The 16,301-nt window shown below is 45.1% G+C and overlaps 1 protein-coding gene across 7 annotated transcripts in view; it reads right to left on the reverse strand.

Annotated features, from left to right (window-relative positions):
- The window catches only part of KALRN (kalirin RhoGEF kinase), a 683,494-nt gene that overhangs the window by 208,402 nt on the left and 458,791 nt on the right, over positions 1-16,301 (reverse strand). For all 7 annotated transcript variants that reach the window (XM_081571703.1, XM_081571704.1, XM_081571705.1 and 4 more), the window contains exons 27-32: positions 16,103-16,192; positions 11,638-11,730; positions 5,458-5,569; positions 3,466-3,656; positions 2,935-3,036; positions 1,197-1,339 (exon numbers count right to left, since the gene is read on the reverse strand). In XM_081571703.1, coding sequence (XP_081427829.1) covers positions 1,197-1,339; positions 2,935-3,036; positions 3,466-3,656; positions 5,458-5,569; positions 11,638-11,730; positions 16,103-16,192 — 731 coding nt within the window. The remainder of the gene's footprint in view (positions 1-1,196; positions 1,340-2,934; positions 3,037-3,465; positions 3,657-5,457; positions 5,570-11,637; positions 11,731-16,102; positions 16,193-16,301) is intronic.

Here is a 16,301-nt window from a genome sequence, read left to right on the forward strand (position 1 = left end):
AGAGTAACCCTGAACAACCTCACCTAAATATCCTTTCCCATCAAGGTCCTGGACCTTCAGTTCCTTATAACTGTTTTTCATTATCTCTTTTTTATTGAAGTAAGGACATGCTACAGAAGGATCTGTCTCTAGTACTAAACTAATTGTGCCCCTTACCCTGACACAGGTAAATGAAATCAAAATAACCCTTCCCCACCAGTCATAACTGTTCTTTCAGCACATAGAAGAGGCCTTATTCTGGCCATGCGTGTCCTGGGGCTCCTGCCCCTGGGGGAATCTCTCTCTACCTTAGCCACACCCTTCTTTTGACTACCACCTCCCTTGGTGGCTCCCTGGCCTGTGTATGCTGGCTGGTACCAAAGGGTCAACTAAATCTTCTTAATTGATTCCGTTCATGAATAGGAGAGGAGAGGACAGCCTGTTATCACCAACATCCATAACCTCCAGAACTCTGTTTTTAGTTTTTTTTTCAAGTTTTCCAAAATTGACATGAAGTTTTTCTATGCTTTCTTTTAAAGTGCCCTCCAAAGAGTCATTTAGGTGACTGTCACAAGGAGACTTGAAAAAGAAATACTTAAGCAGTCACCCGCTGGTATAGGGAAAACTGGGATTCAGAAGGACCCAGAGAGATGAAGATAATAAAAAAAAGTCATCTTCTGCCCAATCACAATGCTTACCTCAAACGAAAGAAGGTGAGGACTTGGCAGGGGTTGGGGGTAAAAGTAAGAGCTTCAGTGACAGTGTACCACTGCCTATCACGTCCTATGGCTGTCTAGCCAGTCCAGAGAGCCCTCCCCTTAGCCACCTCCCTCCCAAAGCCTTCCCCATACACTTCACTCTAGTGCTCACAACAAGTCCCCTCTCCTTGATGCCTGCAGCATTCCCTGTCCCTGCCGGTGGTCCTGACTCTTCTTGTTTAATTACCCCACGTGTGAGACATGCCTGTCAGATGGTTCTTTTATATTCCTGGGGCACCCAGCACAGTGTCTATTTAGAGGACAGGTGCTCACTGAAGCTCTGCTGAGTATAACTGACAGTGATGGGTTGAGGTGCTTAAAGAGGAGGTGACTCCTCTTAGGTAGAATTCAGTGGGGTGTCACAGAGAGGGGTGCACCACCCCCACAGATGCAAAAGTTCACCCCACCCCCGCTCCCTGAAGCCTGTGAGGCTGTGCTGGGGGCAGAGACCCTGGTTACCTCTTACTATTGTTCCTCTGTTTGGCTGGTGTTTTGGGGAGCTGAATTGGCTCCTTCAAAGCTCCTTTCAGGTGGATGATCCTTTCTTGAATCACCTCTCGAATGTTCTTGATCCACTCCTGCTTGGTTTCTATGTTGGAGGCCTGGAGTGCCACAGGGAGAGACAGTAAGAACCTCGTTTCCCTTCAATCCACTGAAACAGTTCTCAACCCTTCTCTTGCAGGCTTAATCCATCATTGGTCAAGGATACCAAATGTTGGAGGGGTTTATTTCTCTGGTTTTATACTTGTGACTCCAATCCCACAGACATGCTTTTCCAACTCCTTGAACAGGGCTCTGACCTCAAGACTCAGTGCAAACTTCTACAGGGTCATTTTCAAAGCATTTAATAAATTTGGAGGCACTGACCAACAGTGACATCTGCCCCTGCTGGACCAAGGATTAACACTTCAGTTACTGGATTCTGGGGAGGTCTGGAGAATACAGGAGGGGCAACAAGGGGGTGTCTGGAGGCAGCAGCCATTTACCAAATGGATATACAGACCTGGATACACTGGTCTAACTTGGATATACTTATATCTAACCTGGATATAAGTCCAACACCCATATGACTACATAGGCTTGTACTGATTGAGTCAGTCCCAGGTTTTAGCCTAGTAAACCTGTTAATTGAAGGCACTGCTATCACTCCAGGAGAAGGCAATGGCACCGCACTCCAGTACTCTTGCCTGGAAAATCCCATGGACGGAGGAGCCTGGTAGGCTGCAGTCCATGGGGTCACTAGGAGTCGGACATGACTGTGTGACTTCACTTTCACTTTTCCCTTTCAGGCACTGGAGAAGGAAATGGCAACCCACTCCAGTATTCTTGCCTGGAGAATCCCAGGGACGGCGGAGCCTGGTGGGCTGCCGTCTATGGGGTCGCACAGAGTCGGACACGACTGACGCGACTTAGCAGCAGCAGCTATCACTCCATGAATATCCCATTTGTCTTCATGGAAGTCTGTTCAGGTAATTCTTCCTCATGTCAGGCAGCAGCTATTCTGACAATTCAGAGTGAACAAGTGTGAAGCTTGGTCAGGGCTGGCCCATTTCTTCCTTGGTGATGGGCACTTCCCTGAGAAGCACATGCCTGCTAGGTGCACCATATGCAGGATCTGTCCTCAGTTACACTAGCATGACCCAAGTGCTAACTCAGTTCCCCGGCTACGTGTACTCTGGGGAGCTGAGGGAGCTCTTTAAGGATCCTTCTCAACACTCCTCTCAATCGGCATAGTTCCCATGCTCATATGATTCACTAGAGTTTCTAGAATGTAAGGGTCTGTCTCTCATACACAGTCATCCTCCACTGAGCAGAATACCTTATATGCGGAAAGTGTTCAGGAAAGAAATGTTGAATGAATGTGGAGCAAAACAAGGTGACTTTTGCCAAAGGTCAGTTGTCATCCTTGCCACTTGAAGTGGCCATATGGACAGAATATATTTAAGTGGGCCCCACGAAGGCCATTCCCTGCCTTCTTCCCTCCACACTCCAACAAGTGCCTGGACTTACAGACCAGTAGTCTTTGAGATTTCAGGCTACTTTCATGATAGAATTTGTGTCTGAACACCCATGTGAGGTTGCCCTCCTAAGGGAAGTCCAGAGGCCCCAGCTTTTAGGCATATCCTGCCCACATCCCTCTAAGCCCCTTTGGTTACCCCCAACCCTGGTCTTGTGCCCAGCAGAGAGCAATACTTACTTTCAGCACTGTTTTATTGTCTGAGGATGGGGTGCGCCCAGACCACAAGGCGAATTTGCAGGGATCGCCCTCTACGTGCTCGGTCACACCCAGCTCTGAGGTCTGTAGACAGGAAATGCCTGTGAGAGGCGGGGAAGGGGAGGGCGGTGGGGAGACTTAGGGCTGGGGTGGGAAGGGAAAGGCAACAGAGAGGAAAGGACCGAGGGAGGGGCTCTGTCAATCAAACTTAAACAGACCAGACGTTCTGTTCTTCTACCCAGGATGAAAGCACCTACAGGCCCCTGCCTGATGAGCAGGTAGCAGGGAGGGAGGGTGAAGAGGGAGGCGCCCAAGCCAACAGGAAGAAGAAAGGTGAACTCTAAGATGCAGAAGTGGGCTGAGGGGGCACTTTCCAACTAGGATGCCTTTCACTTGTCCAGGATGGTGTTGGTGTGGCACCAGGGGAGAGACGAGCAGAGTATTCAGGATCCCTTCCTGCCCAAGGGAGCTAGCAAATGGGGAGTCTCGTCTGACCCCACCTGCCCCACCTACCAGTAGCTTGTTCTTGTAAACATATTTCGTGTGTCCTGAAGAGTCTTTGATCTCCTTGCTGAAAACCAAGGAGATCTCAAAGAGGAACAGGTGTCGTTCCCGCCCCTTCCGGATCAGCGACTTGGGGTCCCACACTTGAAAGGCATCTTGTAAAATCAGCTCCCCCTGCACGTCCAGGTTCTCGTCGAACCCTGAAAAACACCCGTTCCCAGTCTGTGTGGTTTCTCCACCATGTGTGGGCACCTTGCTCTGGTCCCCTCTTGGAGGCTGGCTTCCTGACAGTGATCCCTCAGCTCCCACAGCACTTTTCCCTCAGGCTGATTCCTGTGGCTCCTGCACACCTAAGAGGACGGCTCTATGGCACTGGGATCAGATCCCTTTTCTGCCCCAGGCATCCTCTACCGAACCAGTATCAGCGGAATCTCCTGCAGAGCTCCAGAGCAGTCTCCCCCAGCCCACTGCCAGCCAGGGACCGCCTGCAAGGGCAAATGCCATCTCTCCTTCTCCCTCCACAGCTCCCACTGTCGCTGACCTGGAGCTCAGAATGGGGCTGAGGACACACACTGCCTGCCTGAGCGCCCTCGACTCCACTCCATTTGTTGTTGCTTCATTTCTTCATTTCTTATGCTCCATTCCTAGGACTCTTCCCTTTAATACCTCCTGTACTATGTGGTGCACAAGCCTTGAACCATTTATATTCGTACCATTTTAACAGAGGTTCTAAAACTTTATTGTGTGTAAGAATCACCTGGATTGACTACGAAAACACATATATCTGCCCATTCTTCAATCCCTAAAAGACTGGGATTCAGTAGGAGTGGGGTGGAGCCCATGAATTTGCACTTTTAAACAAGTTCTCGGGTGCTGCTGCTGCTGGTCCATAGAGCATACCTGGAGTACCTGGGTCCAGAATACAGGTCAGGGACAGGCTGGAGGAGAAGGTGCTTAGAGAGGCAGACATGCAGGGGGTGGGGGGTGGGGAGCAGGCGTGAACAGAAAAGTAGGAGGTGGAGAAAGTGAGATACCAGGAATAGATTCAGATAATCAGTGCTCAGTCTGGAGAAGGTAATCATGGCTCCTCTGCATGAAGAAGTGAGCTTCCTGTGTTAAGCATGGCCAGGATATACTGAAACCAGATCAAGTCTTTGGCAGTGATGGGGTAAGGGGCAGGGAAGGAAAAGTGGTAGGGGTGATGGTCCCAAAGAGAGGAATGCACCCACAGGGTTACTCTGTACAACAAAGAAGACTTGTCTCCCTTATCTCACCTGTTGGCCAGCCCAGGTTGGGATATGGAATATTAACTCATCTAATAGTTTTGACCATGGCTGTTCTGCCCTCATCTGCTGGCTTTTGTGGTGTTGGGAGCACTTTATTGTCTCACTCTGCCAGGTTTCTAGGTCCCTAGAACATGGTTCCAGTGGACTGAAGGAGCTTTGACAAAGTCCATCAGGTTTATCTGGCTGGACTTTACTCACCTGCTACAAATGGGTGAGGGTAGTTGCACACTGAGATGAACGTACTTAATGCCACTGAATTGTACACTTAAAAATGGTTAAGATGGTAAACTTTATGTTACATATATTTTAGAAGAATAAAAAACAGAGAAGGACAAGGCTAAAGACAGTACGTGTGTGTATGTGCAGGATTTCTGCTTATTATGATGACAAGTGTGATGCAGATACTATGCAGATAGGTCAGGGCTCGTACACCTTTACAGTAAGGATGATGATGGCCTACTCTGCCTCTCAGGCAGCAAACTGTCCACATATCTGATGCAACACAGGCCTGGGGCTACCTGGAGGCAGGTGATAGCTGAGCTGGCTCCTGTGGATCTCCTCTCACACTTCCCCAGGACCTATGGAACAACTTGCCATTTCTCCTCTCTTCCAGTCTGGCCCTCTGCATGACTTCACACCACTTCCCTCCCATGACACAAGTTCCACAGTTTAAGGAAAGAAGGAGGCTCCCCTGGGAGGTTGAGAGCACAGCTACCTTCCAGCATGCTGACGTGCATGGCGTCATTGGCTTTCTTTGGGACACTAAGCATCACCTCCAGGCCATCCTTGAGCTCCCCTTTTCCTTCTTCACAGCAAGTTAAAAGTTCCTGTGAAAAAGGTCCAGACACAATTAGAACAGTTTCCCCCAGCTTCCCCAGCCTCCCACTACCTAACCCCTCAAGGCAATTATATACCAGTTCCTCAAGGAATTATGTGCTGTGTGCTTAGTCACTCAGTTCTGTCCAACTCTTTGCAATCCCATGGACTGTAGTCCACCAGACTCCTCTGTCCATGGGGATTCTCCGGGCAAGAATACTGGAGTGGGTTGTCATGCCCTCCTCTAGGGGACCTTCCCAACCTAGGGATCGAACACAGGTGTCCCACATTGCACGTGGATTCTTTACTGTCTGAGCCACCAGGGAAGCTAGCTTCATTGTCTGTAATGGTCCCCTCTGGGGTGGAGAGGTTATCACCATAGAATTCAACCACCGTGCTCTTCCCAGACTGAGCTTCCTCAGCTCAATCTAATCCAACTAACTCAACCCAACTCCCAAATGGCTGGCACTAGAAGTGAGCAACTAGGGTATTCTCTGTCACTCGACTAACCTGGAGGTCAGGGAATACCCCTGGCAAAACATACAGAGGTGCAGTACTAAGCGATCATAAAGAGGACACACAGCACTCATGCGTCACTGCACGCCAACTTCCAGCACCACTTTTATTGACACACCTCTACCACCTGAATGACTTCTTCCACATTGGGAACAACTAAGGATTACGGAAAGTATAGGTTTATAGCTTTTCAGAGTCCTAAAATACTTTTAGATTATATGTATCAGAAGTTGGCCCAGGGCCAACAGATGGGATCATGGACTAGTCCCTGGATAGTCAAATGGGGACACTGTACTCAAGAGGGACATGGGTTTTGCCCAGATTATAGAACTCAGTGGAGGCCATGTAGAGGCTTGAATCCAGGTCTCTTGAATCCAAATTCAGTACTCCATCCACCATGCCAACCTCCCTTCCCCCTGTCCTTCTGGACCATGTTCTCTCTTTAACTTCTCCATTGGAGACTAGGTCTTTACCCTCTCCATAAAAGATATATAATATCTGGTTGATGGAGAAAAGATAATTTCCAACTATCTTAGTAACCATAAAGACCACTCAAAATGATTTCACTCAAACCAGACGAATGCTGGCTTTCGCTTTTCCTATCAGGGTTATCATATCTTGCTCACTTTGACACTGGAAAGGAAGAAGTTAAGCAACAGATCTACAAACTATACTTTCTCCTTCTGGGGAGGAGGGAGGCAGGGAATGGGTGGATGAGTGGGGATGCACTTCCAGGAAAGAAAGAAGTTGATAAGACCAAACCTTATAAACACATCAATGACAGACCTCATGACAAACTAATGGTACCTGCTAGCAGGAGACTTCTTATTTATGGTATGCTTTTAGTAGGATCTGTCTGGCCTGTCTATGACTTCTTATGGTAAACAAACCTACAATCAATGGCTCCCTGGAAAGTACCAAATAAGTTATACAACTAAGTAAAAAGTGATTACATTTCATGATGAAATGGCTGTCTTCAGGGTAAGTGATAGGATGCAACATATATTATTTAGAAACTTTGCATGCTAATCAAGATCACAGCATATCTTGATGTTGTAAGAAAGGTCTTGGAGCTTTTGGTGGTCCTGGACTTCTGTGTTTTATCTCTATCTTGGATTATCTGTATCTTCGAAATTATTAGTAAAGTAAGATATCTGATTAGTGATCATCTGATACGAAAATCCAAGCCTTTGTGTTATCTTGGATACATTCCCACATGAAGAAGGGAGCTCTGAGTGTCCAAAGAAGAGATAAACTGCCTAGAGCAGATGCTTGGGAGGTAGACAAGATCAGTTCTCAGCTCTGTCTTTGGTTCCAGTCAGTGTAATAGCATCATTGTTCAGAAAGTTGCATTTACTTCTGCCAACCTTGAGTTCTCTTCCCTTACCTAATTTTAACCCTCCCGACCTGTTCTTATATATCATCAAAGGAATTTCTAGGCAGAAACATAAGAGAGAAATAAGAACTATGCTACAGTTTGTAACAGAAAACACCGATTACTTTAACCTCCCAAAGCAATTTGGCATGTCCACCAACCAACCAGCAAAACCAATGAGTTCTCCTCAGATCTCTGCTATAGTTTATGAAATGGAGAAAGCTCCACATTTAATTTAGACTGAAAAGGACAGCTGTAGCAGATTTACACAGAGAATATTGAACACTCTGACTTTCACTTTTATGCAACACCTAAAGGGAGGAACTCCAGAGGATACTGATAATTAAATGTCAATATACTTGGAATAAAGCTGACTTTAATGAGAAAGTAAATCCCATATTATTTATTTATAGTAAAAGCTCAGCAAACTATTTTTCTTTTACTTAACAAGCACTTGGCTATAAGCACATTTGAAAGAGGTCAAAATTATCTCACTAAGTCTTTTCTTCCCGAAATAACTTTAAAACATTTCTACAACAAATTCCCCCTACTTTACTGCCCTCTTTCTCAGTTACCTGCATAGTTCTCTCTTTCTAAAACATCTAATCACAGAGTGAAAGCCCAGAGCCCACCCTTCCATCTGCCTAAAGCAAAACACAGGGTAGCCTATCCATCCTCCACATCTCTCCCTTGTCCAAGGCACAAAATTCAACCTAGGAACTTCAGCCTAAGGGATTAACAGGGAGGGGTGAAAACCTATATTTCTCTTAGAACTGGGGCTTAATTGACTGGAGACTCTGACAGTGTGGATGGGTGAGTCAGTTTTATTTTATTTTTTAAAAATTCACAACCCCACCAATTCCTGAAAAGGCTTTGGAAATACTTAAATTTGAAAACCACAACAACAACAAAAAATCTTCTTGCATAAAAATAATCATTTAGAAGGGTCATATATTATGTGTGCTAGGGAAGGAAAGGATAATTATATACAGTTGTTATTGTTGCTATTTAGTTGGTAAGTCATGTCCAAGTCTTTTGTGACCCCATGGACTGTGGCCCGCCAGGTTCCTCTGTCCATGGGATTTCCCAGGCAAGAGTAATGGAGTGGGTTGTCATTTTTTCCTCCAGGGGATCTTCTTGACCTAGGGATAAAACCCGGGTCTCCTACATTGACAGGTGGATTCTTTACCACTGAGCCACCAGGAAAGCGCAACAGTACAGTACTTTTCATTTAAATCTATAACCCTGCTCCATCCAACTGTCCATTCATTATGCTTACTCAAATGTTTTGTCAGAATCCAAGATAAAAGATTGTTCCCCACCTCTGGGGTAAGGAGAAACTCCTATAAGTAACCATAAAACTAGACACTAACTATCTGACAGTCAAAGGCAAAGAAGGACCTCAAGTTCTTGTGATTAAAGAGAAGAGACATTACTTTGCCGACCACGGTCCGTCTAGTCAAAGCTATGGCTTTTCCAGTACTCATGTATCAATGTGTGAGTTGGACTATATAGAAAGCTGAGCACCAAAGAATTGATGCTTTTGAGCTGTGGTGTTGGAGAAGACTCTTGAGAGTCCCTTGGACTGCAAGGAGATCAAACCAGTCCATCCTAAAGGAGATCAGTCCTGGGTGTTCATTGGAAGGACTGATGCTGAAGCTGAAGCTCCAATACTTTGGCCACCTAATGCGAAGAGCTGACTCATTTGAAAAGACTTATTTAACTTATATGCAGAGTACATCATGAGAAACGCTGGGCTGGAAGAAACACAAGCTGGAATCAAGATTGCCGGGAGAAATATCAATAACCTCAGATATGCAGATGACACCACCCTTATGGCAGAAAGCGAAGAAGAACTAAAGAGCCTCTTGATGAAAGTGAAAGAGGAGAGTGAAAAAGTTGGCTTAAAGCTCAACGTTCAGAAAACTAAGATCATGGCATCTGGTCCCATCACTTCATGGGAAATAGATGGGGAAACAGTGTCAGACTTTATTTTTTTGGGCTCCAAAATCACTGCTGATGGTGATTGCAGCCATGAAATTAAAAGATGCTTACTCCTTGGAAGGAAAGTTATGACCAACCTAGATAGCATATTTAAAAGCAGAGACATTACTCTGCCAACAAAGGTCCATCTAGTCAAGGCTATGGTTTTTCCAGTGGTCATGTATGTATGTGAGAGTTGGACAGTGAAGAAAGCTGAGCGCTAAAGAATTGATGCTTTTGAACTGTGCTGTTGGAGAAGACTCTTGAGAGTCCCTTGGACTGTAAGATCCAACCAGTCCATCCTAAAGGAGATCAGTGCTGGGTGTTCATTGGAAGGACTGATGTTGAAGCTGAAACTCCAATACTTTGGCCACCTCATGCGAAGAGTTGACTCACTGGAAAAGACCCTAATGCTGGGAAGGATTGGGGGCAGGAGGAGAAGGGAACGACAGAGGATGAGATGATTGGATGGCATCACCGACTTGATGGACATGGGTTTGGGTAAACTCCGGGAGTTGGTGATGGACAGGGAGGCCTGGCGTGCTGCGATTCATGGGGTCGCAAAGAGTCGGACACGACGGAGTGACTGAACTGACTGACTGACTGATGCTGGGAAAGATTGAGGGCAGGAGAAGAAGGGGACGACAGAGGATGAGATGGCTGGATGGCATCACCTACTCAATGGACATGAGTTTGAGTAAACTCCGGGAGTTGGTGACGGACAGTCAGGCCTGGCGTGCTGCGGTCCATGGGGTCGCAAAGAGTCAGACATGACTGAGCGACTGAACTGACTGACTGACTGGCCCACCAATTTTTCAGGAAAGAATACCCATGCCCTACTCTGAGATCTTAGGAGAATTTTTGTGAGTCTTTATATAAGAAATTTCAAAATAGAATGGCATCTTCAAAGTTCTACCCAGACAGCTGTGATGATCTGCACATAGCTATTTCTGACACTAGTCCTCAATAAAGGCCAAAGGCATGGATGCCCTGTGGTGATTCTCTAAGTCATTTTCTGCAGGGTTGGGAGACTGGAGTGCCTGGAAGTGAAGTCCTGGAGTTGAGGAAGGTGAAGGTCTGAAGGACGGGGCTGAGGAATAAGGATGATGTAGGACCCGGCCCTAACCCAGAAGGGAGAAGGGAGGTTGGGACGTGGCTAGCTGCCACCGCCACTCTTCTCATCGCGGAACTACAAGTGCTGACTCACTGGGACCCCAGCAGACAGGAAAGATGGGTGCACTTCAACATGACTAGAATCTGGATTTGAAACTAGACTGGTTTCCAGGTTTACTGAAGCAGCTAGGAAATGTGAGGTTCAGCAAGCATCTCATAGAACTGAATTTCATCAGAGTTTCTCTAGAACTATACTACTTAACGACATGCTTCTCATTGCATTTGAGAAGTGACCAGCAATATAGTCAAACTTAGGGAAAACTCCACCCTTACACATTAAGAGTTAATGTAGATACAGTTATATAACTGCCTATGATATCGACTTCCCAGGCTTTCTTTGAGAAATGCCATGTTTTCAGACTGTTAGTGTATTCTTCCCTGAGAAGAATCAGCCCAAATCACATAGTATTTTATATAATTTGATGATTTGACTCTTAAAGAAAAGGGTTTGGAGAAAAAACATATCTCCTGGTTGGTTCCAGAAGAACCCCTAACACATAGGAGCCTACAGATACAGAGTGTCATTGTGTCTTTGTATGCACTTTCAAACTATTTCCTCTTTAAAATCTCCTAGTCTAGACAAACATAGAGATTAAGGCAATGATAGGTGCTGCCCTGGGCCTCCACTGCCCATGTTGGCACTGCCCCTAAGACCTTGATACTAGATTCTACCAAGCAAGGGCCACCAGGAGGAATCTGCCCAGAAGGGAAGGACGGGAGAGTCTCTGTGTACCCACCACTGCCTGAGGTGGCAGTCACTAAGAGCTGTGCAGTGGTAGATGCATATGAAAACAATCACAATCCATCCCTGCTTCCATTTCTCCTCTTTCCGCCAGAATAAGCATGTGGGATTTCATGGGCTAGAACATGCAGTCTGGAGCCAGCAATGGCAGCGTGGGCTCATTTCTGAAGTTCTGCTCCAGGCAGAGGAAAGGTCTTCAGGTAGAAGGTTTCCCATGCCTGGGCAAACCTAGGATTCCATGGACCTGGTTGGCAGTGTGGTCAGGGTGACATAGAGGGGAGGGGAGGTACCTTCAGGAGCAGTTGGTACTTGGTAATCCTCTGGACGGGCTTAATTAGGTAGGAAGAAATGGAGTTGGCCAGACCATGCCGCTGCTGTATCTCCTACAGGGATGAAAATGGACACTGTTAGACACAGTGGGACATTTGCATGTATGTGTTCTGGGAGGAGGTGGGCAGGGTTAAGGAGAGAGGAGAAAAGAAAAAGGTACAAAATGATTAGAGACTATTCTTGGAAGGGGAAAAGATAAAGGGAAAACGTATAAACCAAAACACACAGGATATAATTATTGTGTCTTTAGATGATAATGAGTGCCTGAGCAGTAGAGAGGATCACACCTAGATTCTGGAAAAAGTGAAAATACAGTTAGATAAGCAAGATGTACATAGGTCATTGATGGCATAGAGCTAAAAGAATGAATTAGGGTTTGATGATGAGTTTTTCAAGGGTAAAGTGTCGCAGATCTTATATAGAAGAAAAACATGGTGAAAACAATGTTTCAGAAAGACTCATATAAGCCTAATAGCAACACAGAGAGTAGAGGTTGGGAAATAGACACAGAGACCAGTCCAGAGATTATTGCAGAAGTCTAAGTGTGTAAAAATAGAATTACCATCAATCCAACAATTCCATTCCTAGGTATATACCCAAGAGAAATCAAAACATATGTCTATCTACACAAAACTTCTGCAAAATATTCATAGTAGTATTATTTTATTAAGAGTAGTGAAAAGGTGGGCACACCCAAATGTCCATCAATTGATGAGTGGAAAAACAAAATGTATTAGAGTCATACAGAGTATTTTTTTTGGCTGTAAAACAGAATGAAATACTGAGACATGCTACAACATAGATGAACCTTGAAAGCTTTATGCTAAGTGAAAGAAGTTAGTCACAAAACAATAAATAGCATTCCATTTTTAAATGAAATGTCCAGAAGAGGAAATCTATAGAGATAGAAAATAGATTGTCAGTTGCTCAGAGCCAGGGGTATAGGGAGGATAAGGTGGAGGGTGATGGCTAAAGGGTGTGGGGTTGTCTTATGAGGTGATGAAAATGCTCTAAAATTGACTGTGAGGATGGCTGCATGTGTCTGTGAAGGTACTAAAACAAACTGTACCCTTTACATACATCTATATCTACAGGTGGGTAATGTGGGGGCTTGCCATAAATGAAGGTTAGTGGGCACAAAGCATCAGGAGAATTACAAGAAACATTTTAAACCTAGACAGAGTAGGACTTGTTATGGGCCATGAAGGAAGGTGAAGAAAAGGGAATAATAATAATAAATCATTCCATTTCCCTCCCGCTATCCCAGAAAGTGGCAACTTTCTCACTCATTTGCCTCTTCCCTAGAGATGCGTGTTTATATCAGGACTTGTTCAAGGAAAATGGGCAAAACAGCTGGCAGCCAGACCCTATTTGGGCAAATGAACATTTTGAGCTTATCTGGGGCTTTGGCAGGAGAGCTCAGGCAATAAGGCACTTTGACTGGCTTCCCTCTCTGACAAGATGCTGAGTTCTGGGAAGGCTTCATGTAGAGAATAAGGAAGGGGTGGTGTCCAGTGGCTGGGTCAGCCAAAAGCCTAGTAATCAACAGGGTACCAGTCATCACAGCCTCATAGCTCCCATGTCTGGTGTAGAAAATGCTGGATCATGTCAATGTATGGGCCTTTCTGGTACTTGAATTTTCTGTGCTCTCTTTACAATAATGGATAACAGGGCTGTCTTTATTGGGGGTTTATCTCTGATAGAAGGAGAGCCTAAAGTAGATGGTCTCTAAGTATAGAATTTAGGGGAAATCTTGATGGGAGGGAAAAAGCTACAAAGATTATGCTTTCTGGAACGCTTAGGGAACCACCAGGAGAGTTTGTTGCCCTCTCTCTCCACCTCCAGGCCAACCTCCAGGAACTCCTACTGGACTGGTCTTCTGGCTTGCATTGGCCTCCCCGACTAATGTACAGGCTCATCAGGCATGATGTTGGAAATGAGGGGTAGAGTGTAAAATTTGGGGTATGTGCAACTTATAAATCAAAGCCTAGAAATTGGCTAGAAACAGGAATATGAGGAATGTAGGATGATAGGAAAATGCAGTTTAGCCCCAAACACTGTAACATGTAACAAATGAACCAGGCACACCATGAGTCAACCTCCTGAGGAGCTCACAAAAGGCATAGTGTGGCATTTGTAACCTGTCAAAAGGCAGATAGTTACAAATGCCATAAAGAGACAAAGTATACTGCACACAAAGAGAAAGGCAAGGATTCACGTAGGAAGCAACACATGACTGTAACCGTTTAAGCACAGGAAGACTTCCAAGAGTGTCTATGTGTGCCTGTGTGCAGTGTGTGCAAAGGGCTCACAGTCTCTCTTAGGCAGTGAGAATAGTGTGAGCAAAGATAAGGAGGCAGATGAGTCTGCAGCCTGCTCAGAGCACAGGATATGTATGTTCAGAAAAATGTGAAGTGGAAGACAGGACACAGTGCATTTAAAATTTCAAAAAGACTCTTCTAGATACTATTGATTAAAAAAACAGAAATATTTTAAGAGAAATACATTATTAAGGAGAGAGAATAGCAGTATAGGGCATCCAAAATGATACCCAGTAACTTCTGATACCAAGTCAGAGAAGTACTTTTCTTGAGTTTTCGCTTTAAACAAAACCTCACATATTTCACTTTAGAACAATTTCCATAGTAATACTCCATCTTTAAAAATCATGTTTGTTTTTTCTTGTCTGGCTTTCACCCATTCAAGTATTATTCCTTCACTGAGCAACAAGACACTTGTAGAATCATTTCTGTTACAGCAGGTCAGGCTAGAAAGATGCTCAGAGAAGGATTATTTTGTAAACTTGAGTATGGGAACAATGTTTGAATGTCTGAGACCCCATGGGACATGGCACGTTATCTTGCCTACAGTAGACATTCAAATATTTGGAGAAGGAATGAGTAGGCAGAAAGTTAGACTGATAGACATTTAAAATTTTCTGAATTTCAAGTGTTTGTCACTTCTGATATGACTATCAAGAATGGCCATCACTGCTATCACCTATCTCTCATTGAACTTCACTTTTTTATTCTCACTTCTTTTCTCCCCCTTGTTCTTCCCATGCATCCTACAGTGACCCATTTGATTCTGTTCATGTTATAGCCAATAAGTCACTCTCTGGGGACCAGTATCATATACACATCATTTGCCAACAGGACTGTGTGCTCACCCAAAACCAGAGGACCTGACAAGGCACATCAACTCTGAATCTCCTCTTGGCTTCCACTACAGAACAAGTTCTCGACCCTGGCTGCACATTACTCTCACCTGGAAATGTTTAAAAATCTCAACGGCCAGGCCAAATCCAGGCTGATCATAACACAATCAGGGCTGGGACTGGAACCAGTATTTTTCATAGCTCTAAGGTGATTCCAAGGTACAGTCAAGGTTGAAACAATTGTATTAGAGTAGTTAGTGATTCTCAAACTTGAGTGGACATCAAAGTTACCTGGAGGGCTCCTTGAAACTCAAGATTGTTTCATTCCAGCCCTGGGGATTCTGAGTCAATAGATCTGGAGCAGTGTCCAAAATAGGCATTTCTAACAAGTTCTCAGGTGATGACGATGTAGCTGGGCTGAGACCACACTTTGAGAAGTCCTACATTTGAGGAGTTATATGGGTGACTCAGATGATAAAGAATCCACCTGCAATGCGGGAGACCTGGGTTCGATCCCCGGGATGGGAAGATCCCCTGGAGGAGGGCATGGTGACCCACTCCAGTATTTTTGTCTGGAGAATCCCCATGGACAGAGACAGGAGGGCTACAGTCCATGGGGTCACAAAGAGTTGGACATGACTGAGCAACTAAGCACGCACACACACACGCACACATAGTAGAAGTGGAACATCTTAATTGGCACCTGCATCCTAGTACATCTCTTCTACACATGAGATTTATGGCTAGCTAGATTTGGTGTTGTGTGCTTAGTTGCTCACTTGTGTTTGACTCGTTGCAACTCCATGATGTTGAGATATGCAGGCAAATGTGCCTTATCAGAAACCACAGCACTTGAGATGGGATGAAGTAAAATACAGCATTGTTGTTTTGTTGTTTATGAGTCATGTTCAACTCGTTTGCAACCCCATGAACTGTAGCCCACCAGGTTCCTCTGTCCATGGGATTTCCCAGGCAAGAATACTGGAGTGAGTTGCCATTTTCTTCTCTAGGGCATCTTCCTGACTCAGGGATCAAACCTGTATCTTCTGCTTGGCACATGGATTCTTTACCACTGAGCCACCAGGGAAACCCAAAACAAAAGATAAACAGTGGTTTCATTTTTTTCCATGTTTTATCCATGAGAGAGAGGATTGGGGGGCCAATAAAGAAAAATGAGGAACAAAGGAGAGTTAGAAACCCATAATCTCAAAGTAGAGAAGCATTCCACCTGCTCATCAGTGGCTCAAGAATGGAAATTCACAGCTTACATCAAAGAAGGTGCCTGCATGCTCCAGGATCAGCTGGTTGGAATCAGGCTTGTTTTTACAGTAGGTGACGTACATCTGAAATTTGTCTGCCTAAAGAAACAAAGATAATAATAGATCAGCATCCATTAGTTGCTCCCTTCTGTTGACTGTGCCATCAAGTGCTGTGCAGTTAAACCCTCAGATATTGCCTGGTACAGAC

The sequence above is a fragment of the Giraffa tippelskirchi genome, chromosome 2, assembly GCF_054371585.1.
Source record: "Giraffa tippelskirchi isolate mGirTip1 chromosome 2, T2T-mGirTip1v1.2.pri, whole genome shotgun sequence".
Taxonomy (NCBI): Eukaryota; Metazoa; Chordata; class Mammalia; order Artiodactyla; family Giraffidae; genus Giraffa; species Giraffa tippelskirchi.